Here is a 25,019-nt window from a genome sequence, read left to right as displayed (position 1 = left end):
TTGGAAGCTTCATGAGCAGTATTTGTTGTTCCATGTGTTGCTTTGGAATAACTTGCTGAAACTCTAGGGGTGATTGACTAAAGGAAAAATCTTACAAGGTTAGATCTTTGTTTACCTCACAGTGAAATTATTAAAGCCCTAAGTTGAGAGAATGAAATTGCTCATATGTAAACATATCTCATATATATATTCACCTAAATATCTCAGGAGAAATACCCCCTGAATAACATCAATAAGAGTAAGATCACTGGAAAACTGAGACCTGGGAAGGCTAAAGGAATAGCAAGAAACTAAAGGAATAGCAAGAAACTGTTAACAGCGTTGGTACTGTATCAGATAGGGAGACTGCTTATCGCTCCAAAAAGCAGGCACGTGGACTAGAAAGAGACAAGAACAGGGCGAGCCCATACACTTCTCAGCAGTCATACATAGTCTCCTTTTTCTGTCTAGACCATTTCCTCAACCCAGTTGTACTTTGTGTCCCTCAGTGGCTTTCTCTTTACAGTATGTGCCCTCTTCTCCCCCTTGAATCTCTATACATATTTAGCATCTCTTAGAATGCCAACAGCTCCATTCTACATCTTGTTTGGAACATGACTCGTATTAGCTTGTGTTGTTAGTTCTCTTGGGGAAAATGCTTGGCGGAAACAATATCCTATGTCTTGCTTTGCTTTGACTTGATGCCAAGCAGAGTAAGTGGATATTTAATTAAAAAAAAAAAAAAAAGGCAGTTTCTGGTATATTTCAGTTTTGAAGAACACAAATTCCTACTGAGTTTCCAAACTAGCAACATATATTTTTTTAAACAATTAGAAACTCTACCTCTTTATTGTGCTCAAGTTTTTGCTACGAATGGGTCTTAATCAGCAAAATCCTTAATGAAGCAAATAGTCTTTGCTCCTGGTTATGTACCGGATGTGTTTTATGTATCTATAATCCCATTAAGTGCTTTTTGTAGTGATATCTGCAAATCACCTTTCTCTTTTCCCGCATGCTGGTATTAGAGACTTAGAAGTGACCTTGGCTTAGTTCCGTCACTTCTAGTTTTTTGCCTTTCAATAGATGCTCTGTCTTTTTACAGAGAGTGGGTGTTGCTGGTGTTAGCAGTAAGGCCAAGATGTTTTATTCATTTATGATGTTATAGCCCTAATATTTGAACACAATGGGTTCCTTCATAGCACGCTATTGAAATGAATGGTGAAAATAATCACTTCTTTCGATCATAAGTACCAGCATTCCATTTGTGTTTAGTGAAAGGGACTTCAGTAATCTTTATTTTACATTCGTGATTGAAAACTCTTCTGCAGTGTAATACACTTGAGAAAGGTTGGCATGCAAGTGTACTCAATCAGACTTAAAAATATGAGATGAGCTCCTAAATTCAAGGAAGATAGAATGGAAAACCAAGTATTACAACTAGCCTTTTAGAAATTAAATTGCTATAACAACACACGGGAAGATGCAAAACATTCCTAAAGGGCAAAGATGAGCAAATTGTTCTAGTACAAAGTTAACAAGGCAAAATCATAATCTTTGTACCGTAAGCCATGAGGGAAATCTGTTCTACCAATGCTACATCACTGGACCTGTGTTGGAATGAAACTGTATTGTCTGCGTGTGATAGCTTTTTAGAGCATTTTTTGTAGTTGTAGAAAACCAGCTAAAATCTGACCCCTAATAAAAAGTAACAGGTTTACTCCTGTTTTTGAACAGGTTTTGAACAGGCTTTTCTCCTGTTCCAGGAGACTTCTGGTCCTGTTCATGTTTGATCTCCATTTCTGCTTAATTCCTTAGTTTACGTCCTGACCCTGGGGCTGTCGCTGTTGTGCTCTGGATGCTGCATGTAAAGAATGTCTCTAGGACATTACTGTACTTGGGCGTCTACAAGATAATACAAGTCTGTCATAAACTCTATCGGTTTTCTACTAATCCTGGAAATGTTTAATGTTTCAAGTATTTTAGGTGTCATGGTTAGGGAACAGCAGACTTAAAATAATTTTTTTTAAATGGTGATTTCATATTCACTTACAGTTCCATGGTTTCAACTTAATGCTTCCTTAAAGTCTCAGGCACAAATGAGATAATAGTGACGTTTCTAGACAGGAAACTTTTAATCTGCCCTATTCATCACCTTCTTTTGCGTCTTCTCTTCCTTCCACCAGAGGCTTTGTTAACTGACCTCTCTTGGTGGGACTGCTGTGCGAGCCAGCTGGCTGTGTTAGAGCAGGCGGCATCCGAGGCTCCGCAGTGCCCAGCGGTGTGCTCTGCTGGGGCAGCTCCAGGGCTTGGTTTACGAGCAGAGAGAGGGGTCAAAAGGGACACAGCAAAGATGTGATCTCGGTAAACATGTCAGATGAGTCAAAGCGATGAGAGGGGATAAGCTATAAGGGATCGAAAGGAGTTGATTTAGCCATGGTTACCTCACTTTTGTCACCTTTTTTCTTGACTAGGAAGTTAGTGGGTGCCGAAAACTGTGCTTTGAGGCAGTAGTATCACCCCTACGGTGGTCTCTTCAATCTTCTTGCTGTCAATACAGAAAGTCTGGATTCCATAAATAGCAATTCTACGTTTTATGTCCCCCAGTGTCTTCCACACAGGAAACATCAAGTTAGTTTGACAGAATATTTGCTATAAATAGATGGATGCACATTCTTTGCACGTATGGGAAGCAGGAAGAAGTGAAACAAGAACCCATACATGGTAAAAAAAGGAAAAACTTTTAAATGTGCTCTTTATTCTTTACAGCATAGAAGTTTCTGCATATTCTATCACTAAGAACTTGTCAGCCGTAACGGGCAGACTTCTTGTGATAGAAGCAGAAAGAAAACTTCCATTCCAGAAATTCTTTCATCAGCAGTACCCAGCTAGGAGCCTATTGGAACAAAATCCTGGCTATTGCAGGTTAATGTATTCAAAGCAAACAGTAGCAACTTAAAAGAAAATAAAAATAAATGCTAGAATCCCTAGACACTTGATTCTGTGTTGATCTGTTATTTTTAGCTTTATTCTTTTACTTAGATATGCTTTTTTCCCTCTAACTCAACAGAAATATAGTCGCCAGTATGTTTCGTAAACAATGAGATCCTTTGGTTTAATATTAATTCCAGACAGGACAATATTTGTTGGGTATAGATGATCAAAGTACAATGGTTTTTGGAGTGAGGCTGAGCGTGGGTTCTTGGTTTGGTTTGGGAGAAGGGTGATTTTGTTGTTTGGGTTCACTGTGGATAGGAAAGAGGAAGAAGTTTGAGCTCTGAGGCATTGTGTAAGATGATAAAATATTTTCTGAAGTCTAGAGGCTAGAGCTGATGGTTGAGCTGCATTATCATGCCTGGGTTCAAACACTTAACACTCTTTTTGAGAGAGAGGGAAATATCTTTTTCTTGATCAGTTTATCTTAGTGCTATCTTTTAGTGCTTTTGTATTTGAGTGTAAAAGAATATTCAGAAAAAAAAGATTTAATTGGAGCATTTCTGAAGTGTTACCCTGTCATAATACACCTTTCCGTATCAGCTAGAAAGGAACTCAGCTCTAATTTCTCTGCTGCCTTTCAATCTATTTGTTCTGTATGTTAATATTTTGCTATGTACTCCTTCAACACATGCAGAACATGAAGTCATTGCTAAGCACTGAGAAGTCTGAAGATATTTTTTTTTTCCCTCATTGCTAACTAAGGAATTCTTCAGAGGTTTTAAAGTTGGTTTTGTTCCAAATTCTTTGGCAAGAATGTGGAAGTGCCCGTGAAGTACAGAAGCACTAGAGGACCGATGGTTCAAGACAAGATATGGCATTATGTTTCTGGAAGAGTTAATGCAGAAGCAAAAATGGCCACTCTTTGAGATAGAGCTTTATTAAATTACTTCAAAAATGCATGACAAAAAATAATGTGTGAAAAATTCTCTAGAACTAGGAAATAGGAAGAAAAAGTTGTACATAAATTGTCGCACTTTTACTAAATATAAGATTATGTACGCTAATGACAGGAATGGCAATATCTCTGTAACAGGAAGCAGTGACCTCCGGTACGTCTGTGTAACCAGAGGCAGGCAAGAATGTCAGAAAACTAGAAAATGCCTTGTCTTCTGGAAATTCTCCATAAATGGAAATTTAATAGAAAGTGACCTGTCTTCTGCGCCTACAGATCAGGGCTGCTGGGAAGTGCTCTGTTTCTCTGTGCTCCTAGCAGAAGACAGTTTCAAAAGTATTTCTGCCAGATATAGTCACTTTCTAAGTAGAAACTGAGTGTAGGTTCTAGTAATGTGTTCTATACTTTGTTTTGGTTTGGTTTCTGGCTGATAGTTGTATTTTGTAAATGTAAAGAAGTACAGTAAAATTAGTGAGATATAGTGTGCAATTCACATTTTCTGGAAAGAAAAAAGCAGCTACAAAAAAAATGGAGGAGAGTGTGATGAAAAGATGGTAGAGATTACGGTTTATTTATGAGTGTAATATTAGCACTCTTGTGCCTGCTGCTTACTTACCAGCTCCGCAGGATCAAAACAGAAGGGGGGATGCAGGAGAAGTGCAGTTGTAATCTGATAATGGCATCGGCCCATACAGGAGCTGTCTCGGTGGCAGCACCTAGTACAGGGAGGCCAAGCTTCATCATGCAGCGAGCTACATAAATGCAATGCGACTACACCCCTTTGACAGGGGCAGGAGAAGCAGGAATGCAGAAACATCCCCTATATGTAATATGCATGTTCCACACAGGATGGTAGAGCAAAGAAAGCCTGCGACTTCGATATTTCTGCTTGTCTGTTCTCTTTTTGTTCTCTTTTTCTGCTCTAGAAGTAAAAAGCCAACTTTGTTAAACTCTCTCGAGGAGAAAATTCTCCTCGTCCCCTTCTAGAAAGCGTTGCTGGGACCCACCCCGGTGGAAGAGGCGAGAGAGCCTCATCGTTGCCACGTAGCTTAGCTGAAGGTGCAGCACTGATGCTGAAGGTCCCTGGCTTTCCCTGTGCTCCTATCCCTGAATGCTGGGGGGCTGTATTTAACTTGGTTTGTCCCTGCTACGTCTCAGACATGCACAGATATCATAAAGACATTTTCACTGAGTTTGCATAAAGAAAATTGTACAGAAGGGTGGATTTTTCCCTACCAGTTTGTACATTATTACAGTACTTCCTGTTGATCCTTTTCTCTAGAGTAAAAATGCTGTTTAAAAATACATTCAAATCTTTGGGAGTGTTAGAGAGCAGCATCAGGGTAAGTTGAGTTTGTTGGATCTGCGGAAGTGCTCTGTAAAACAAAAACTGCAAAAGAGATGCTATTTACAATGCTTATTTTTGTCAGACAGAAGAAATATTAATCCCTTTGTAAATGAAGCAGAGCTCTCTCTGAATTTGGTGGTATGAAATCCCACCATATAAAAGGTCCTGGTGAGTAACCAGCGTTCTGTGAAACACAACGGGCTTGGAGGAGCCATTGACTAACGCTGAGGTAATATTGTTATCAGTGCTGAACACATGAGAAGAAAAAAAACTGGTACGACTCACTTCCTTTCTATCTGGAAGATTTCAACTTCTCTGCTGAGAGTCATTCACCAGCTAGACGCTGCTTTTACAAACATGGTTATACCCCCATTGGCCCAAAGAAAAATCTTCCTTAAAGCCTCTGGCTAAGTACAGCTTTTGCGTCACCACTGAGTGAGGTTTTGCTGATCTGGTGCATTGCTGGTGGGACTGAAGCAACTCCAGATTGCATCACATCCTGCAGTGGTGGTGGTGTGCTCCTCACCCTGCAGTGCTTTTGTGCTTGGCAGGTTTCATGGCATTTCAAGAAAACTAATGTTCATGTGAATATTAGATAAAAACAGAAATCCAAGGCACCAAATGTCCAAAATGAAATAACAAAGACAGTCCATCATTTTGTCAAGTTTGGCTTGCTTTCTGCTGTTTGGTTAGAAACAGAGTTACTTCTTAAAGCTCTCTTGGGGAAATTTAAGCCAGTCTGAGTTGGAGTAGCTGGATGGCACAAAAGCAAAGCATTTGCAGAAACTCTCCCCTGGTTGAAGGTTTTTCTGGGTGCCTTATAGAGGTATCTAGGAACAAATTGGTGGTAATCCTTTCTGTGCTCCAGACATTAATACTACTCCTACTGTAAAGCAGTGGATTGACTAAGAGGGTGAAGCTTAACGCTTATGTGCGGGACATAAAATCAATAAAAAATCATTACAGTTGGAAAAGACCTCCAAGATCATCTGGTCCAACAGTCACCATACTACCAATGTCACCCACTAAACCCTGTCCCTAAGCACCACATCCAACCTTTCCTTGAATGCCCCCAGGGACGGTGACTCCACCACCCCTCTTGCAACCCATTCCAATGTCTGACTGCTCTTTCTGAGTAGAATTTTCTCCTAAATTCCAGCCTAAACCTCCCCTGGTGCAACTTCAGGCCATTCCCTCTAGTCCTCTCACTAGTTACCTGTGAGAAGAGGCCGACCCCCAGCTCCCCACAGCTTCCTTTCAGGTAGCTGTAGAGAGCAATAAGGTCTTCCCTGAGCCTCCTCCAGACCAAACAGCCCCAGTGCCCTCAGCCACTCCTCACAGGACTTGCGTTCCAGGCCCTCACCAGCTTCGTAGCTCTTCTCTGGACACACTCCAGGGCCTTGATGTCCTTCTTGTACTGAGGGCCGTTGGCTTTCTTGGACACAAAATTATTTTTTGGGGAAGACCAGGAGAGGTGTCACATCTTGCCAAGCCTTTTAAGGTGGCTTTTAAGCCACCTTTGTGGCTTGCACATTGGTAATTTCTACCGAATTATAGGACTTTTTCCATTTCTTGCTGGTGACTGTAATGTCATGAGGTGGAAAGATAGCACTGAAAAGGAAAAAAATTTTGGTATACTCTGTCCATATTGCAGACTAAAGACTAAGGAATAATTTTTAAAAAAGGTGCCTGTCCTCCAAAAATGTCTTGCATCCAGCAAAGATTTATTCAGCTGTGTTAACAGACTGTTGCATATGTAAAAGCTAACTAACATGATCAGCAGCTTGCTGCCTCTGTTCTTCTGCCCATTTCTTAGTGGTTAATTTTCACCACTGAATATCTTTAGTAGACTGCAAATCAAAAACTAGAGATACCAGGAGAGTAAACAGATGCATATAATTCATGTGCTTGCATTGTGTGATACGATCCCAGTAGCTGTTGTTTATCTTCGTGTTACTCACACTGAAAATGAGACAAGCTATCAAGGAAAATCACATCCTCAATGAAAGGGTGGTTCCTGTTCTAAATTAATAACGAAGTCCACGTGGGGCTGTCATTCCCGTCTGCGATTCTGTCAGACATCGTAACTCAGTGCACACAACAGCATCACTCGCCCCATCTGGCCTGCAGCAGGAAATGCTTTCCTTAGCGTAGGGTGAGATAGGCTTGGAGTGGAAGTGCAGTCCCCAGCCCGTGTGTGTGGTGTGTAGGGGCAGGGCAGGGGATGAGGTGGCTGGATGTGGCCCCGACCCCGCTCCCAGGCTGATAGCGGGCGGCTGCTGCTTCCCGACCCCGCTGGCAGGCAGCTGTCCTCTTGAGAGGAAGCTGTCCCAAGACGGTATCCCCAGGGATGTGTCAGTACCGCTGGCATGGCACCACGGAATCAGGCTCTGGCCCTTCATTCAGCAGCCCTTAGGAGGCTGAAATTTACCGAGCAGCTCTAATACCCTAACAGTAGCCTATCCTTCACTGCCTGTGTAATGTCAAAGCATGTGATCGAGTAGGGGAAACAAACCCACCTGTTGCCTGAGCTACTGACACAGAGTATCCTTCACTTCTTTGGTTTGTTACCATGTGCATTTGGGAACTCTTTAGCCCATGGGAAGTTGTGCTGTGATCGGGTCTGTGGTGTAATGGCTGTGAGAGGCTTGCCACCAAGCACACAACTTATGTTGGCAATGATTTTTACCTATGAAGAGCCAACAAAGTCAGTAAAATTAGCCACGAGTATCAAGTCTGGGTTTAGGAACTCTCCAGTCTGGCTTGGTGGTGAGAGCCCGGGGCTGGAACGCGGGGTTACCTGCGGCTCCTCCTGGCTGCACCAAGCACTCACTGGGCAAACCCTGAGGTGTGTTCATGCTGCATCTGTCCAGCTGCTGGATGCTACTGCAGGCAGGGATGTTGTGAGAACGAGCCCATGGAAATGTTCCTTTTTCTTCTTTGTAGTCCATGAGATTGCTGAAAAACAAAGGTGAAGAAAAAAAAAAGGCCACGTTTTGGGAGCAGCGTGTATTGTTTGCTGTGTTACAGTGAGGTAGCCGTGTGCCGGGGCTTCAGCATGACTAAGCCAGGTGGGGAGAAGGCGTTAAGTCACATAATGTTTGTAACGCAGAAACACCTGAATCAAGCAGAAACCATGGCCCCCCTTCAGTGAAAACCATCCCCCCCTGCTGCTCCCTCTCCTTCCCATAAAATCGGTAACTTTTCCCTTACACACCCTTTTTCTCTCAGTTTATCCTATTTCCTGGTGGCTTTGACCTTATTACCCACCCTGTGTGCCGAGCGGCAGCACCCAGCCCCGTTGGGGCCAGCAGGGCCGAACCCCCATAGCCCCCCCATAGCCCCCCCCCCCCATAGCCCCCCCATAGCCCCCCATAGCCCCCTATAGCCCCCTCATAGCGGATAGCCCCCTATAGCCCCCCCATAGTAGCCCCCCATAGCATAGCTCATAGCGATAGGGGCCCCCTACGGGTGCGAGGGGCGGGGCGTTGGCGGGCCGGGGCTATTCGTGGCCCCGCCCCCGTGCGGGCCCCTCCCCGCCGCCGGGAGGAAGGGGAACTGGGCGCTCGGCCCCGCCCCTCTCCCGCCGCCGCTGTGGGGCCGGGCCGGGCCGAGCCGAGCCGGGCCGAGCCGAGCCGAGCCGTGGCGGGAGAGCGCCCCGGGGCCATGGCCGGGGCCGGGTCCGGGCCGCGACTGCTGCTGCTGGGCTGCGCGCTGGCCGCCGGCAGCGCCGCCTTCAACCTGGACGCGGAGCGGCCGGCCGTCTACTCGGGCGCGCAGGGCAGCTACTTCGGCTTCGCCGTGGATTTCTTCGCCCCCGACCCTTCCTCGTAAGTGCGCGGCTCCCCCGCCCCGCCGGGTCCCGCAGCGACCCAGCCAGGACCTCCGGGCCGGCCTCGCTCCGGGCCGGCCTCTGCCCGGCCTCCCCGGCGGCCGCCCTCCCGGGGCAGGCTTCCCCCCTGGCGGGGCAGGCTGCGCCCCCCGCTCTGCGCCACCCGGCTCTCGGGAATCGCAGCCCGGGCTCCCCGTGTAGCTGTCGGGGTGGCTGCTGAGCCCGCAGCGGCAGGGAGCAGCTTTGGGGTTCTCGTTTGGTTGGTTTTGGGGTTTTAGAGCCCAACGGGTTTTAGGCTGTGAGGGAGAAGAAGTAACTTCGTATGTTGCTCCAGTGGCAGTTTACTTATCGCCTTGTCTTTACTTGATATTGGTAAAAAGTAGAGAAAAAGCACCCTCTGTCCAGGTAACACCCGTGGATGCCCGGCCTCGCAGCCGAGGCAGTGGCTCAGGAAGGCTCAGGCTGCAGTGGCACGGCACGCTTCTAGCTGTGGGACACAACATTCGGGAGTCCCGTGTGAAAGAAAGCCTGCGCCAGGAGCCCTCGCATCAAGGGTCCCTGGTGGAGGACACAGCCGCAGCGCACATTGGCTGCGGGGGACTTCAGAAGCACGCTAAAAAGGCCTTTCATGCACAGAAGAGTTGCACATGACAGTCTCTAGTCAGCGCATGGCCATGCGTGACTGTTGGCACACGCCAGGTGCCAGCCCATTCCTACAAGCACAGCTCTGCGCCTTCACCTGCCGGGCACGGCAGCGCGTCGTGCTTCTGTCCACAGCGCGCAGGCTGGGGAGCCGTGTTGTGTCGGGTAGGGGATGAGCAGCGTCAGAGCGCAGCTGATGTGGTCCCATGGATGGAACAAACTTCCCTCTGTTGCCGTCTTTCCCAAAGTATGTAGGTTAGAGACTTCTTTGTACTTAGATAGGGAATTTGTAATATCACTGGCAATTTATAAAACCAACAATCAAATTTGCCCAGTTTGTCTGTGATGATAAAAATGCATTATTTTGTTTTGCTGTGGGAAGAGAGGTGACTAAGCCTTTCTCAAGTCCTATAATGATTCCTCCATTGGTAGTCCTCAGTGCAAAGATTATCTTAAGAAAGAAAGGTTAAAATAGCAATAACTTCCTTTAAAAAGCAAATATTTCATCTGTCGTCTTGTCAAAGCTAGTGCGCTACGGGTGAAGTGGGAGGCAAGCTAGTACCCGTTTAATAGATAGTAATTATAATAATTGATGTGTTTCTTTACTTGGCACTATGGTGTTTATTTTTAAGCATTTCTGTTATGCCCAGAGAGAAGGTTTTGTGTTCATTAAAAACATTTCAATTTCATGTTCTTGGAATTAAGAGATTCTGTGAATGGCAGCTAGGGGAAACAAATGGATTGCCCCAAAGACTTGCTTTTCTACCAGGGTCCATACCAGGAAATTTTTAAGGTTCTAGAAATTAAACGCAGTTGAAAACTAATCTTGTATGTTGGCGTTCTTACGAGTTGAGCTTTGGTAAGGCACTGCATGTTTGTATGTGGTATTTACATGCTAAGAAGAAAAAAACATAGCTCTGTGCTGAAGTCTGGAGGATGCCCATCACAACCAGAACAAGTTGGCTAAGCCTGGATCACTCTACATGTAAATGTTGTCTCCAACCAGCTTGTTCAGCTAAGGCAATTTCAAAACCAACTAACTGTGCTATCTGAAATGGGCTGATAAGACTTGCTTTCACAAGCTGTGTTCTGTCTTAAACAGTCTAAATGGAAACAGCGGAGCAGATTTTGCTAAGAGGAAGTATTTTAGTTTTAGATCTTTACTTCTTCTTTGCCTATATCTCAAATCGACTTCCTAAGGAAAGTGCTGATCAGTCAAGCGTGTCTCAGCTGTCGGAGTTCCTGGAAGATGTTAACAGCCCTCTTTGGTCTGGCTTTGTAGTTGGTCTGTTTCTGAATTTGGCAACTTCTGAATTTTACCACCTGCAAAAGCCTAATCTCTTAGCAGTTCCCGCTCAGAATGCACTTAAGTTATTTATTTAAGCAGAGATTTATAAAATGACACAGCCATATAAAAAAAACAATGACTGTGTAAGGAATTTCAGTAAAGATTCATTAATGGGCAAACCTGTGGTTGGCAGTAACTTGGGTGCTTGGTGATTGCTTTTAGAGGAGTGTTTGCTAATGGGAGGCTGACTCACCACTTAATACTTCCTGAGCTCAGAAGCACTGCTGTTTTGTGTATATATCACTGAATATTTTTGTCTGACTTCCATGAATTACTCTTACATACAAACTGAACCAGAAATGATGTCAGACAATGACTTTTGTAAATTACAGCAATACACGACTTCCTATTCTGAAGCATAAGCGCATGTTTTTGAAAGGGAAAAAGAAGAAAATAAAAGGCATTTATCTCATTTTAAACTTCATTCTAAGCAGGTCAGAATATTTTAATTCACTCATTACCATTTTTTTTGCCTGCTTTTGTTCGCAGAAAAGAGGGAGCCAGGCAGGACTTGAAACTCAGTAAGAATTGCTGTGAAACTCAAAATAGTTTTAGGCAGGCTTAGATTTGAATGGATAAGACCTTTGCTTCATTAACTCTGTAAGTGTTATAAAGTAGCAATGTCCTGCCTTAAGTTTTGGAACTTTTATTTCCTCTTTTTACTGCAGGATATTTCTTCTGGTGGGAGCTCCGAAGGCGAACACCACCCAGCACAACGTTGTAGAAGGAGGCCAGGTGCTCAGATGCAACTGGAACTCAAACAGGAATTGCCAGCCCATAATATTTGACTCCACAGGTAAGAAGCTGTTCACTGCAGGGGAAAGGGGGGGGGTTCTCTGCTCTAGTCCTGTGGCAGCACAGCAGGGATTCAGGTGGTCGCGGTGTTTCCTGATGGTCAGTTTGAATGCAGTGGTATTGGGACTGGCAACAGGTCAAGGCTTCGTTTTGTTGTTTTTCTCCTCTGTCTATGAGAACTGTTGTATGTGGTAGGTGCTGAAGGCCTGAGCAAACATACATACGTCTTCTGTTTCAACCTGATGAGTTATTTCCATTTCTTCTCTGTACTTGCCAGCAGTCTTAAAGCATTTAGCAACCTACTTGCCAATAAAACCTTGAGGGAAATGACATGCCTATAACAACACAGCATACGAGTAAGTGTGCTCTCTAGTATCAGCAGAGGTGGTGGATGCAGAAATATTCAGAACTTTCAACTGAAACTGGGAGTATCAGCTTAAAACCGCAGTGCACATACCTTTTTTTAATTTTTTGTCTTTAATGTAGCTTGATAACATTTGTGACGTTGCTGATGCCTCTGGTCAGGCATTGCTGTCCATTTCTTACGTGTGTTAAAGCTGAGCAGCAGCGATGCTGACAGAAAACATTTCACTCCATCTTCATGCTCCGGTACACACAATGATTTCCACAAGCTGCAGCAGGTCATGTGGGAGCGCACTGCATGTGCTTTTCTGCTCGTGCCACTCAGGGCTGAATCCTCCACAGCCTGATTCAGGCCAGTGGAAAAAACTGTGTGTCCTGGTAGTGGATTAGCAAGACCCACATGGTATGGCAGAGGAAACACCTGTGCATTAAGGTCTGGTTGGTTATAATTCATTTCTGCCTCTGCTGGTATTTTGACTCCGTAGTCTGAAGGCTATGTTTATTCAGCCTTTGTAAATTAGGTATGACACAGGGGAGAATCTCATTCCAGTCCCATCATCGAGGTATACCACAAAATGCTGTTGGTGTTCAGAAAAATACATTCAGGCTTCAGGGCTCTGACAACTCTTATTAGTTCTCTTGCACAAAAAAAAAGTACACAAAGATGCGTGTAAAACTCAAGTCACTGTCAGCCTCTACATCATCCTACTGAAACCTTTCTGCCAGATTACTGGAGATCTCTAGTAATCTGCAGAAGTATGCCATTTTGTCTGCATCAGTGTAAGGCAGCAAAAAATTGCTTTTAATTTTTTTTGGTTTCACTTCGGGGGTTTAGGCTTAATCTTTTCACCAATACACTTTTTTTCTAACAATAATCTTGATATCTGTATTATTCACCACTAATATAATAGCTAAAAAACCTCTTGTGGGGAATGATGAACCTCTTGGTTAGATACATCTTCAAATGAGAATCACAGAGTATGCATCTGTGCTGTGAACATTTGCAATGCACTTCTCAATATGCTAGGCTCAGTAAATAGACACAAAGGCAACATCGCTTTGCTTCGTGTCTGTGTTTAAGGTATATGCTACTGGGCAAACAAACAGCATTTTGCTTACCATTTGCCCTTAAAGTAATTGTGCATGTAAATCACTTGAAATTCAACAGTAAAGCTAGCACGCCATAGAGGCTAAAGAGGATTTCTGTCAGGCACATTTTAACACGTTCCAGCTTTGTGGTAGTGGAGTGGGAAATAATGTATTTGTCAATTATTCTCTGGGTGAAAGGGGGCATTGTATTTCAGCATAATAAAATAATCAACATGCTGAAACAAAATAAAATGTCTTTTTCTTTGTGTATAATACAATGGCTGATTCCCTGCGTTAGGGTGACTGCATCTTACTGCCAGCACGGTGCAGTCCCCAGTTCCTGCCTGCCCCTACGCAGGGCAGCGATGGGAATTAGGGAAGGCTTGCGATGCCCTTCACAGGAAATGGGGAGCAGATGATTTGACTGCTGATCTGTGCTGCTAACAGGAAGGGGTTTTTTTCAGATGGCTAAATGCAATTTCTGCAAGAATTCAGGCTTGTCCATCCACTACGTCAACATTCGTGCGCTTGGGTTTGTAACTGCAAGCATACTGCTTAGCCCTGGCAATACAAAGCAGATGTATTTGCAAGCTTACTTAGTTGTTTTGTTAATGGAAGAAGTAACACACCTTCTCTACTGGGTTTCTTTGGAGTTCTTTTCCAATTGTTCACAGCTAGTGAGAAATCTGACCTCTGAAAATGAGACTGCTCGTATTTGTGACTTCTTCTGGATCTGTGACCTGCCTGCGGCTGCCCAGCTGTACATGGAGCTGCAAACTGCGAGCTGCCCCCTAGAAGGCATGGTCCTGCTCTTGCCCCCCCAACATCCCATGCCAGTCCAAGCTACTGCCTCATACACAGTCTGCGGGCGAGGAAGGGGCTGTGTCTCTGTGCCCTGAATGTGGCCAGGGAATGGAGGAAAGGGCGAGTCTTGCTCTGGCTGCCCGAGGTCTTCTGTGCCCCTTTGCCTGGCAGTTGTGCCACAAATAAGTACAAGAGTAGGGTATTACAGAGGTCAGTCAAAGCAGGGTGTTTTTTTCTTAGACATATTCCTTATTTTCAGCTAGGTTTTCCTCCAGCTGTGAGGCCTTTTTTCTTCTCCATCCATATACAGGCCACGCTGAGCTCAGCTGTGCAGTGGTGACTGCATCAAAATAGGTTTATTTTCTAACACTTGCTTTTGGCTTAAATATTGTTGTGTGTAACCACTTGGTTGCTTACAGCTGTTGGTGTGTATTGTGTTATGTAGCCAAAGAGAGAAGGTGCTCCCTGCTTTATGCTCACCTCGAGGAGGGGTTCTTGGAGCACTTACCTTCTGCTGGCTTTGCTGGTGACTTGCACTTGCTCTCACCCAGCTCCTCTGGAGGAGAGCGAAACGTCATTGGGCTGGGAGGCCCTGCTCCTACTGAATTTGCTGCCTGCTTCCTTCCTTCCTGTGCATGACAGCTGGGCTCTTCTGGGAGGGATATCTGGGTGCCTCCCGATAGGAGTCTGTCCATTGAACTCGCATCTCTCTCGTATTGAAACTGTGTGCATGTATGTGTGCGTACAGCGTTTAAGTACATACGTGGATTTTTCCCCCTAGCATATAACACAAATCTTACTGAAGCATGTTACAATTTTTAAATTGCTACCCAGAAATAAATTCTTTCACCCTGCCTACACAGGTTTTCTCATTTAAAGCAGCAACATGTTTGCAAGGGGAAGGGGTGATCTCACCTTCTCCTAGGTGTCCTAGGTCTCCCTGCATGCTGGTTACACTTGTGTGGAAAATACACTGGAGAATATTCTCCATGTGTGCCTGCGTGCATGTTTCTGCGTGCATATTATACTAATTGCTTTTGACATTCTGGTATACATGGTGGCTTTGGAAGGCAAAATGTTTATATCACACATTAACACTTCCCAAATGTAAAGATGCTTCACTGTGGGGCTTCTCAGAGTTTTAGTACTGACATCAGTTGGCTTTGATTTAACATAGTTATGACTATGTGAAAATTGCATAACAAACATATGTGGTAGAAAATGCCCTCATATTCGGGGGTGCCTATAGCTGTGCTGCATGTGCTTGTGTGTACATAGTCAGAACATGAGTACTTTTTTTTTTTTTTGGAAAGGCTTTCACATATCATTTGACAAATGTTTCAGGCAGGTTTTTCCTCTTAGAAGCACATAAAGGGTAATGTTAAAAAGAAACCAGCCACCCAAGCAAGCTTCCTCACATGGACGATTTTGTTGATCTCCTGCAGAACTGAAATAAGAAGCAGTGCTTGTGTCTGGTACTCTGACAGGTTCTCTTTCCAAACTATTGATAGAAGGAGCTCTTGCTAAATAGTGTTACATAAGCACTGAACTTTCTTGCCTTGTTCCTGTTTGTCTTGTTAATTCAGTAGCTAAACATGCCGCTGACACAAAACTGAAGGTCCTTGTGCTTGTGTTCTTGTATATCGTGACTTCTTATTACATTTGCCACAGCTTTACCACAATTTCAACTGAATTGTTATGTAAAATAGTTGGGATTTTTTCCCTCTGTCTCAGTCAACTTTCAGAGTTTCAGAATGTGTAGGAGGGTCTATTGCTTCAGGAAAAGCAGCCGGGGGAACTTAAGCTGGAGGTGGTGTGACATGTCTGCCAAACAGCATTATTAAATCCTTTCCTTTCCAAGACGCCTTACGTTTCACATTCAAATTACTCAAAAAAAAAAAAAAAAACCCAAAACTTACAGGTCAAGGTAGATAAATCTTTGTCTTGATTTGTATACACCCTTCACGTGAGTTAATTTGGTGACTCAAAATTTTTTCTTTTTTTAAATCCATAGCAATAGGGAAATGTATCAAGCTTATAAAGAAGAAAGAATCTGGGTCTGCAAGTGGGAAAATTGCTCTTACATCTTGCCTTTACAAGCATTGTGGGTTGTTTTTTTTTTTTACTTCTATTATTCTTTAGCTGAGATGCTAAAAGATATGATTGAATTATTTTTCAGGATCTGTAAACCTGTTTGTTCTGTAGGTACTATTGTCTGTACAGAACTGACTGGAGAGGTGGTTCCTCTCTTAGAAACTTAGCAGTGTCTTAACTGACTGGTTGGCTTCATTTGCCTTTTTACTTAGTGTTTTTTTTTCCAGGAAAAACATACTCCTTGCGGGTATGCTGTAAAAGGAATGCACTTAATATAGCAGTCCATTTTCTGTTTCTGATCAGTTTCGAGACGAGATCCCAAAAGGCTTGTTTTAAAGACACACCTCTTCACCCTCCCTTCTCTCCTTGCACAGTCTTCAGTGACGAGCATAACAAAGTTTGCACAGATACTGCCACGTTACTCAAAGTATTTCCAAAAGCTTGCTCAGGGAACAGATTCTTGAAAAGTTAAAGGTTTTTCTATGTTATATTTATTTTCTACAGTTTTTCATTTCATTATATAAAATGATGATTTTTTTTTTTTGCAAGAGGTGGATCAAAAGCTTACTGATCCAGACAGCAGAACCAGGGAGATCACCCGGTCAACTGTGGTTTTTAGGAATATCAGCAGGTCATCGTCTTTTCTTTCTTTTTATTTATATATTTTACAGTTTGGCATACATGGTATAGCAGGGTGCATAAACCCAGCTGATGTCTGACATCCAGATAAGTACAAAGAGGGTAGGTTTAGATTAGACATCAGGAAGAAATTCTTTACTATGAGGGTGGTGAGGCACTGGCACAGGCTGCCCGGAAAAGCTGTGGCTGCCCCATTCCTGGCAGTGCCCAAGGCCAGGCTTCATGGGGCTTTGAGCAGCCTGGGCTGGTGGGAGTTGTCCAGGCCCATGGCAGGGGGTTAGTACTGGGTGGGCTTTAAGGTCCCCTCCAACCTAAACCGCTCTGTGATTCTTTTGCCGTAGGATTTTAGAGAGTGGGCTCACGCCGCTTTTTCATTCTGACATAAGAAATTCTTCAGAGGCTTATGTAAGCAGTCGAAGTTAATCAGACTGTACACGTGTGAGAAATATGGAGCAAATTAATGTAAACCAAATGAGTTCCCTATGTGCTTGTTTTCCAAAAGGAAACAGTCTTCTTTATAACGTTATTTTACTTTCCATCTTTGGGCCCTAGCTCTCCATCAGTCAGGAATACTGGGGAGTGGCTTGGTAGAAACAGCGTCCCTTCGTGCTCCCCGTGACTTCTGATCGAATACTAACAGCAGGGCTTTGTGATGTTGCTGGTTTTTAATCAAAACTTTCAGTGGGATATGTATGAGCTCTGGTATGGGATGCTTGAAAGTGCAGTTCGTTACGGCAGCATCAAGAAGTACAGCGTTCAGACCGTTTCAAGAGCTTCTGCATGTAGAGTAATCTGATGAAATGCAGACAGTTCGACTAACTGTTACAAAGGAAAATATGCTCATAAAACAACTTTGAACTTCTATGCTAATGAGTTGCAGATTTCTTGAACAGATTTTGTTTTCTTGCACAGGAAGATCTGGTTGCTCAGCTAATGTATTACTTTGCTCTTTGGATGTGCCTAGTGCAACAGATCGATGCACTGCGAAATTTTCAGTCCTTTTAGTGAGAAGCTTTCCCTGCTGCTGTGTTAGAGCGCAAAATTCAGGACTGGGGAAACTTACTGAAATGGCTGAATACTAAAAGCTAAGAGCATCTCCAGCATTCAAGTCCTGTTCGGCTCTGTGTGATATTTTTATTGCTTTGGAAAAATAATTCGATGTAGCCTCTGGCTGTGTACAGTTTTGTGACTTTGACAGTTGCAGTGTTCGTCCCCAGCCTACCTTCCCTTGTTTTGACACACCGGAGTCATTTTAACTGAATGACTTGTTCTTATTATTTTTGGATGAAATTCCTTTAAGACTGGTTATTTCAATCTGTGCTAAAAGACAGTAAAGGAGCTTTTGAAAAGGAAAATACTAATAAAAACTCCTTTGATTCGTCCTTATGTTTCTAAGGGTTTTGTTTTTTTTCCCCTCCATCCCCGAGTGGGTGATTGTAGACAATAGCAGTCTTTGTTTGGAAGCCTAAACCACCAGTTTGGCATGGCTCTGTCTATCCGTGACCTATTTAGTTTGAAGTGGATATTTTAACTGCGTCGTGCAGCTTTATTCTGTGGCATTGCACAGTGTAAGATCTGCTGATATTGGGAAGTTGTGACTCGTGTGGGTGTCGTGAGCTTGCATTTGGAGATTTTATCATCTGTGTAAACATGTCAGCTGTTTGTAAGTCCCATCTTTTCCACCTGTGGAGTAAATGGAAAAGAATAAAGAATTGGAGGATAGGTCAGCGTTTTGTTCAAGCAGCATGCTTTCACAAAGTGCTCTTTTATTTGTAGCTGATTGGTTTATCAGTATTTGGGTGCAATTGGTATGGGGATTTCAGTTTTGATTTAGTCAACAACAAACCAATAAATCTTATGAAGAGTATTCATTCATCTGTAGTAGAATGGATTGATTTTTATCTCGCTGAAGCTATCATTACCTCAGTCCCATTGAAGTTTGGTTGTTCTCCTTATCATGTGCTGGGATAACTGAAGTCTGCCTTGGGCTTTGGGTACTGCTCTGAATACAAAAGAGGGAGGTAAAACATACAAAACCTCCTCCTCTTGTTGTTATAGCTGACAGTGGAAAAATGCTCATGCTTTTGTGATTAGGTAGACTCCGGCATGAAGTCTGTTGGCTCTGTGTGGGGGTAGTTGGATCTCAACTGTATGACTAGCTGGAAAAAAAAAAAAGCTCTTAGTTATATTAGGCAAAGGGAAAAGGTCCAGTTGTTCCAGCTCCACCCAAAGAGAGAAACAGGATTCGTAGGTCAGGAGGAGGAAGGGGAGTAGTGGGAAGCTCTCTATTCCCCTGATCCCTGAGTCACTAGCAAAACAGGATTGCTAAACCAAGGTGAGTCATCGGCTACCTCACAGCGTGGGGATTTTCAAGTGAAGGTAACCTTGTGCTTGCTTGTTCTTGCCTCTAACTAAGGTTGAGATCTCTGAGATTTTAGGTAGAAGGACTTGCTTTATACTAGGTCAAATTCTTGTTCGTGGAAACAGTGCTTCTGTATGTTTGCTGAGGTTGTCTTTCTTTTGGCTAGCTGCATTATGTTTCCCTTTACCTAGAACTGGCAATATCATTTACTTTGGTATTCCGAAGAGGTTTATTTTAAAAGAAATTATGTGAATTAGGTGTCTACTTAAATTTTACAACTTAGGTATTCATAGCATGATGACACCAAACCAGGCTTCATCAGTTCCCTTCCTTTTGGCTCATGATTGTCTCAATTCAGTCTGGCACTTGAGCAGGGGTAAATGCGTCCAGTTTTCTCGTAACTGCACAAACAGGCAGGCTACAGGTTAGTCACAATGCCAGTCATTTTATAGCAATACCATTGTTTCTGTAGCTGATAACACCTTAAAAATAGAAGGCACCAACTACATAAAGCTGATAGCCAAAAGAAAATCCACATTAAAAAAGCTTTTGATCTTTTTAGTTTTATTTGGAAGATGATTTAGACTTTCTTTCCCCTTTATTGCCAGTTAGCATCCCTCTGCATTAGTTTCCATATATAATTTTTAACCCCATATAGTACAGTCACCCCACCTGGAAAGTACTTTGTAAGACAAAGCGCTGTTGGCTTGGCATGTCAGCCCTTTTTCCCTAATGACAAAGTTATGTGAAATCATCATGTGAGGTCTACTTTAGCGAGAAGGAGCAAAGGAAAAACCATAACATAGGCTGTCTTCACAGATGCCAGCTAATACCCTATGGTCAAGTGACACGCTCCTGGAATCCATGACCCAGCAAGTAGTAGCCCCATAGTGGCTGCGTTTTAATCTGACAAATAGCATTGTAGAGCTTTAAAAGTTGTTTCTTGAGTAAATGTAGTCAGAACCTAATTTGTATCACCTGCATATATTCATTTGAATGTGTGTCTAAAGCGTATTGCACTGGTGTAAAGGCATTTATAGGGTATTCCTGAGATACCCCAGAGCAATTGAGAAATACAGGAAAAGCAGCAGTGGCTGTAGGAACTGTCATAGCAGTAAGGCTGTGACTGTAGTACATGTCACAACGTTGATTTGGATTTATAAATCCCTGTATGTTTAAATCCTTCCTGTATTAGTTTGCTTCATTTAATGCAGGTACTGTTTTTAAAAGATATAGGGGGAGGGTTTTCTCTTTTATGACTGTCACTGAGAAGTTATACCATGATAAAATAATAATGAAACCAGGCTTTTTATTCCTACTAAAACACAAATGCTGAAGTCAGTCCCATAACTACCCAATGTCACTTTAAATACCAGTAAAGCTACAACACCTTATTTAACTCTGATTTGCTCCACAGAGGGCTCACATATAACTGATCTCTGTTTTCCCTCGTGAGGAACAGAAACCCAAATGGTTTCTCATTTAAAGGAAGGGGATTTTTGATGACAGGGTGGTTTCCAGATTTCCTCGTAAAATTGGTTTCTCTTTGGAAGCTGAGGAAAAGGCTTACAATCTATTTCCCCATTTTTTTTCCTGTGGGGAATTTTGAAGGGAGGTGGGTGCGTAAATGAAGGTAACTTCTTTAATGGAGAGTTACTGTTAGATTTGGCCTGCATTATAACATTTACAGTTTTTATGAAAAGTCTGTGTCTCCAAAATAAGTGTCTGGTCCATTTTTTTGTGTGTTCTAACACTTCCCTATGTTACCATGAGTCTTGAGCTGGACAGCAACCCCCTTTCACAAGAACCCCCTCAGCTTTAGAGAACCTAATGAAGCTTGGAATACAGGATAAATTCAATGTAAGGCATTTTATCCTTGAAGCAGATGTTACTTTGTTATCTGCACCTGCACTGACATTAGTGAAGTTGTGTGATGGAGCAGGTTTTACTACATTTGTTGTTGGTTTTTAAGCATGCAAATTTCTGGTTTGTTATTTAGACTTTGAGAAACCATGATGCCAGTTTCTGAAGTCATGACACTTGGAACTTAATTAACTTGGGGTCATATTTATTTGTTTTCTGGTTTGGAGGCTTTTAGTTCGATATATGGCAGCTTCTGACTAGATCTTGAAGCCTAGATGCGTGCATATTAAAATTGAAGACAGATTTCTAATATTATTCTTAATTTAGAGCTGAACTGGGACTTCTCCAAAGCTGTAGAAAAGATAATTTTGTCCCTGAAAGCCTGAAGAGGAAGGTGTCTTCGTAGCTGCCGTCCTGGACATTGCTGCTTCCTTGTGTGTGGGCAGCACCTGGAGCTTCTGCAGCTCAGGAATGTGCTGGAAGAGGCAGAGTGGTTGTTTTGGCAGTGTGTGCTGGCTGAACAACTGCTTCCCCCCTTCTGCGGTGTAGTCAGCATAGACTACGGATGGATGGCACCATTACGCATTAGTCTGGCTTTTTTATCACCTTATGCTGTCTCAGCTGATGCATTCGGCTGAAACTTGAAGGAGATAATTTCCTTAATGTCTATGATGAAGTCAGATTGCTGGCAGTGCTGTATGGTTGCTTATCTGTTATTCCAGCAAGACCATTACTTCAACATGCTGGCTGCTGTTTTAAACATAAATTGCAAGTCTCTATATACCATATGCTTCTATGGTATTTAGGATAGGATTCTGCTTTACCCTATGAAACTGCTATGTCACCTTCCATTTTAATCATAGATATATAGCATTGCATAAATATCCAATGGCAGAAAAGGATGTAAAATGCCACGCTGTGACTATTCCTGGTAAGATTTATATTGTTTAAAGCGTTACAGCTTTGTTTGGCGAGTAAAACTGTATTCGAGAGTAGCTGGACAAACACAGGGTAGAAGCCAAATCTGTCTTTCTAGGCTGTGTAACCTTGGGTGTGGTGTTATAATCAGAAAAAAAAGCCAATTTAAGTCCACAGTGCTGCCAGAAAGGATTTAGTTCCCAGCCCTGGCCATGTGTCCCTGCCTTCTCCCCAGCAGGTCAGCACCACTCCCTTCCCTGTGCAGTCAGCTGGCTTGGTACCTGATTGAGCTGCCTATTTTTTTTGGAGGGTTCATGTTCTGGCTGTGACCTGAAGGTGGTAGTGCCACAGCAAAGGCTGGCAGCAGGAACATATCGACAGGAAAGAAGGGGACCTGGCACCTCTTCTGGGGGCAGCTGCAGCTGAACGTGTCGCAGTCATGCAACTGCATCCTCTGAGCAAAACTGCCTGTGTTTTCCCATGGCTAGGCTAAAGGGGAAAGATGATGACAAAACAGTGACTTCAAAAATGTGCTTGAGACACTCCCTATCTGAAAATATCTCACTCTGTCTTTGGTTTTCTTTTTTGTAAGAAGGTGGCATGCAGACCTCCGAACTCTGTTTCTGGCTGTGCCAAGGGTGACAGCATGCAATGTACATAAATTTGCGCAGATGTACTCAATCATCCAGCCCTCCATGTCCTGAGCACCTATTCAGTAAGAGAGTGACAGAGAGGGTGACAGGAGGAAGGTTTTTAATTTTTTAAAAATAGATCATTATTGCCATTGAAATCAGAAAAAGCACAATAGTTCTCTGTGATGCTGTGCACTTGGCCTTGATTTCTACACAGTTCTGCTGCTAGAGCAAAATGGAATTAGTCCAGATCCTCGCTTGTTTAGGCTGACTGAAGATTAGAATCACTTTTTTGTGTCCTTTTTTGTGGGATTTTCCTAGTGGAAGTACCACCGTCTCTTGAGATGGGACACGTTTTATGAGGTGTATGACAAACAAGGAAATGTTGGTTCAAGTGTTTGCAGGTCTCGAGCAGCAGAAGTGCTGATTGATAACAAGGTTGGGCTTTGGGATTCCCCCACAGCCTGCGGAAATGATGTGTGGTTGGTGACCTCATTAACTCCTTTGGCTTTAGGCACTGCAAACCAGCAATTTAGGCAACATTTAAACAAATTTCCCAAGTGTTATATTCATTTTCTCATGAGGATGACCAAGTTTCTGTTGTTCCAATGAAAGCACATAGGAATTATGAAATGATTTAGGGACTTGTAACGTTGACAACTGCACCACTCACTGAGTTGCTTCTACCAAGCGTCATCAAGGAGCAGTTAACATACAGACCAACTCTTTCAACTCTTGACCCTTTTTTGTTGCTGAAGAACCTTTAATTTTACTCATAACTTGTAAGAATGCCAGTTGCCATGCTTTGTGTGCTGCAGAAACATTCAGAATAGAAATGTTAACACTTGATAGAATAGTAGATGAATTTCTGTCCTGACTCCAGCCAATGGTGAAATTCACATAACTTCATCAGGGCAATATTTCCTCTAGAAGCGTTAGTCTCAGTTGGTTTTGGCACTGGTTCTTGAGCTGTGCTGTAATCTGACTTGAAAATCAAATATTTCAAGTATGAGATACTCACTGTGTTCCTGTCAAAGATGCTGTAAATGTTGTGCTCTTGCAACAAATCACTATTGTAAAAATACTTCATGTATAAAAATAGCTGCCTTTGGCCCTAGATGTAAAAATAAATAACAATAAATCACTTTTAAAGCCCGTTTCTGTAAAAGGCTGATGTCCCTCAATGTTACTGTTTTCTGCTTTTCTGTGTGTGTCAAAACCCATGACTTAGCTTTTTTATTCTTACTGTACAGTTTCCCATGAAATTACGCTGCTTTCTTATTTTATTTTTAGGCAACAGAGATTTTGCTCCTGATGATCCGCTGGAATTTAAGTCTCATCAGTGGTTTGGAGCCTCTGTGAGATCCAAAAACGATAAAATTCTGGTAAGTTTTTGATGCCTTTCAGATGTTTTAGGACTGGTATATTGTAGTTGACAAATAGTGGAAAGATCTGGATAACTCAGAATTTAAACAATCCTTCACAAATCAGCTTGATCTGTCTTTTTCAGAATTTATTGGCCAGCCTTCTCCTAAACTGTTCATAAACAAATGTTGTAGTATTTTTTTATTGTTTTTTTTGAGGAAAGTAGAATTAGTTTGAAGTTAAAGTGTGTTTTAAATTCTTAATGAATTCTTCACAAATGCTGCTTTAAGAAAATATTATTTCTAAGATTTTTGCCTTAGGTCAGCTGTTTCTAAAAATACAAACACTTCTGCCCGGGTGGTGATGGTATAAATCTCTGATAACACGTGGTACATCTGTCAAAACTTTTTTGGTTACTATTCAGTAGAAAAACTGTAATTCCATTGTATTAGTCCATACCCCCCAGCATTTGGAAGAGGAGTTTTTCTCACTGTCACATCATCTTCCGTAGGCCTGTGCCCCATTGTATCACTGGAGAACTGAAACAAAACAAGAGCGAGAGCCTGTAGGGACTTGTTACTTGCTTGCTGGATCTAAATCTGTGGAATATGCACCCTGCAGGTCAAGTAAGTGTGAAGAGCACTTCCTTGTGCTTCTGCTTGGAATTTCTCTTGTGTTACATTTTGTGTACATTTCAAGTGAGATGTTTTACAAGTATTTCCCCCTTTCATGTATAGCTTCATAGCCATTCCAGATAAACTAGGCTAGATGGAGACATCTTGGTTCTCCTCCAGTTGATGTTCAGGGTCCAGACCTTGTTTTCTCTACTGTAGGCTAGAGGGTAATCTTTGACCCCAGTATCACTGGAACTTGGAGACCCAAACCTTTTTATTGACTGCTTCAGTAGTAATGCCACTTGCATCTAAACTGAGCCTTTTTTTTTTCTTTTGGACGTGTCGAGATGTCTGTGTTTCTCTGCACTAAGTGCAGTAAACAGGAATTGTTACTATGTTTTAGCTGATGCTCTTCAGAGTCGTCTGAATAGTGTAATGTTAGCACA

The 25,019-nt window shown here is 42.9% G+C and overlaps 1 protein-coding gene and 1 long non-coding RNA gene across 2 annotated transcripts in view; one reads left to right on the top strand and one right to left on the bottom strand.

Annotated features, from left to right (window-relative positions):
• Nucleotides 1-6,582: 6,582 nt before the first annotated feature.
• LOC125182135 (uncharacterized) overlaps nt 6,583-25,019 on the bottom strand; it is a 52,459-nt gene continuing 34,022 nt past the window's right edge. Inside the window, exons 3-4 of the long non-coding RNA XR_010832571.1 lie at nt 8,014-8,171; nt 6,583-7,337 (exon numbers count right to left, since the gene is read on the bottom strand). This is a non-coding gene — a long non-coding RNA (uncharacterized lncRNA). The remainder of the gene's footprint in view (nt 7,338-8,013; nt 8,172-25,019) is intronic.
• ITGAV (integrin subunit alpha V) overlaps nt 8,749-25,019 on the top strand; it is a 46,790-nt gene continuing 30,519 nt past the window's right edge. Inside the window, exons 1-4 of the mRNA XM_048058313.2 lie at nt 8,749-9,043; nt 11,704-11,831; nt 23,888-23,979; nt 24,471-24,585. Coding sequence (XP_047914270.2) covers nt 8,880-9,043; nt 11,704-11,831; nt 23,888-23,979; nt 24,471-24,585 — 499 coding nt within the window. The 5' untranslated portion in view covers nt 8,749-8,879. The remainder of the gene's footprint in view (nt 9,044-11,703; nt 11,832-23,887; nt 23,980-24,470; nt 24,586-25,019) is intronic.

The sequence above is a fragment of the Anser cygnoides genome, chromosome 6, assembly GCF_040182565.1.
Source record: "Anser cygnoides isolate HZ-2024a breed goose chromosome 6, Taihu_goose_T2T_genome, whole genome shotgun sequence".
Taxonomy (NCBI): domain Eukaryota; kingdom Metazoa; phylum Chordata; class Aves; order Anseriformes; family Anatidae; genus Anser; species Anser cygnoides.
This window is presented reverse-complemented; position numbering and strand designations above follow the sequence as displayed.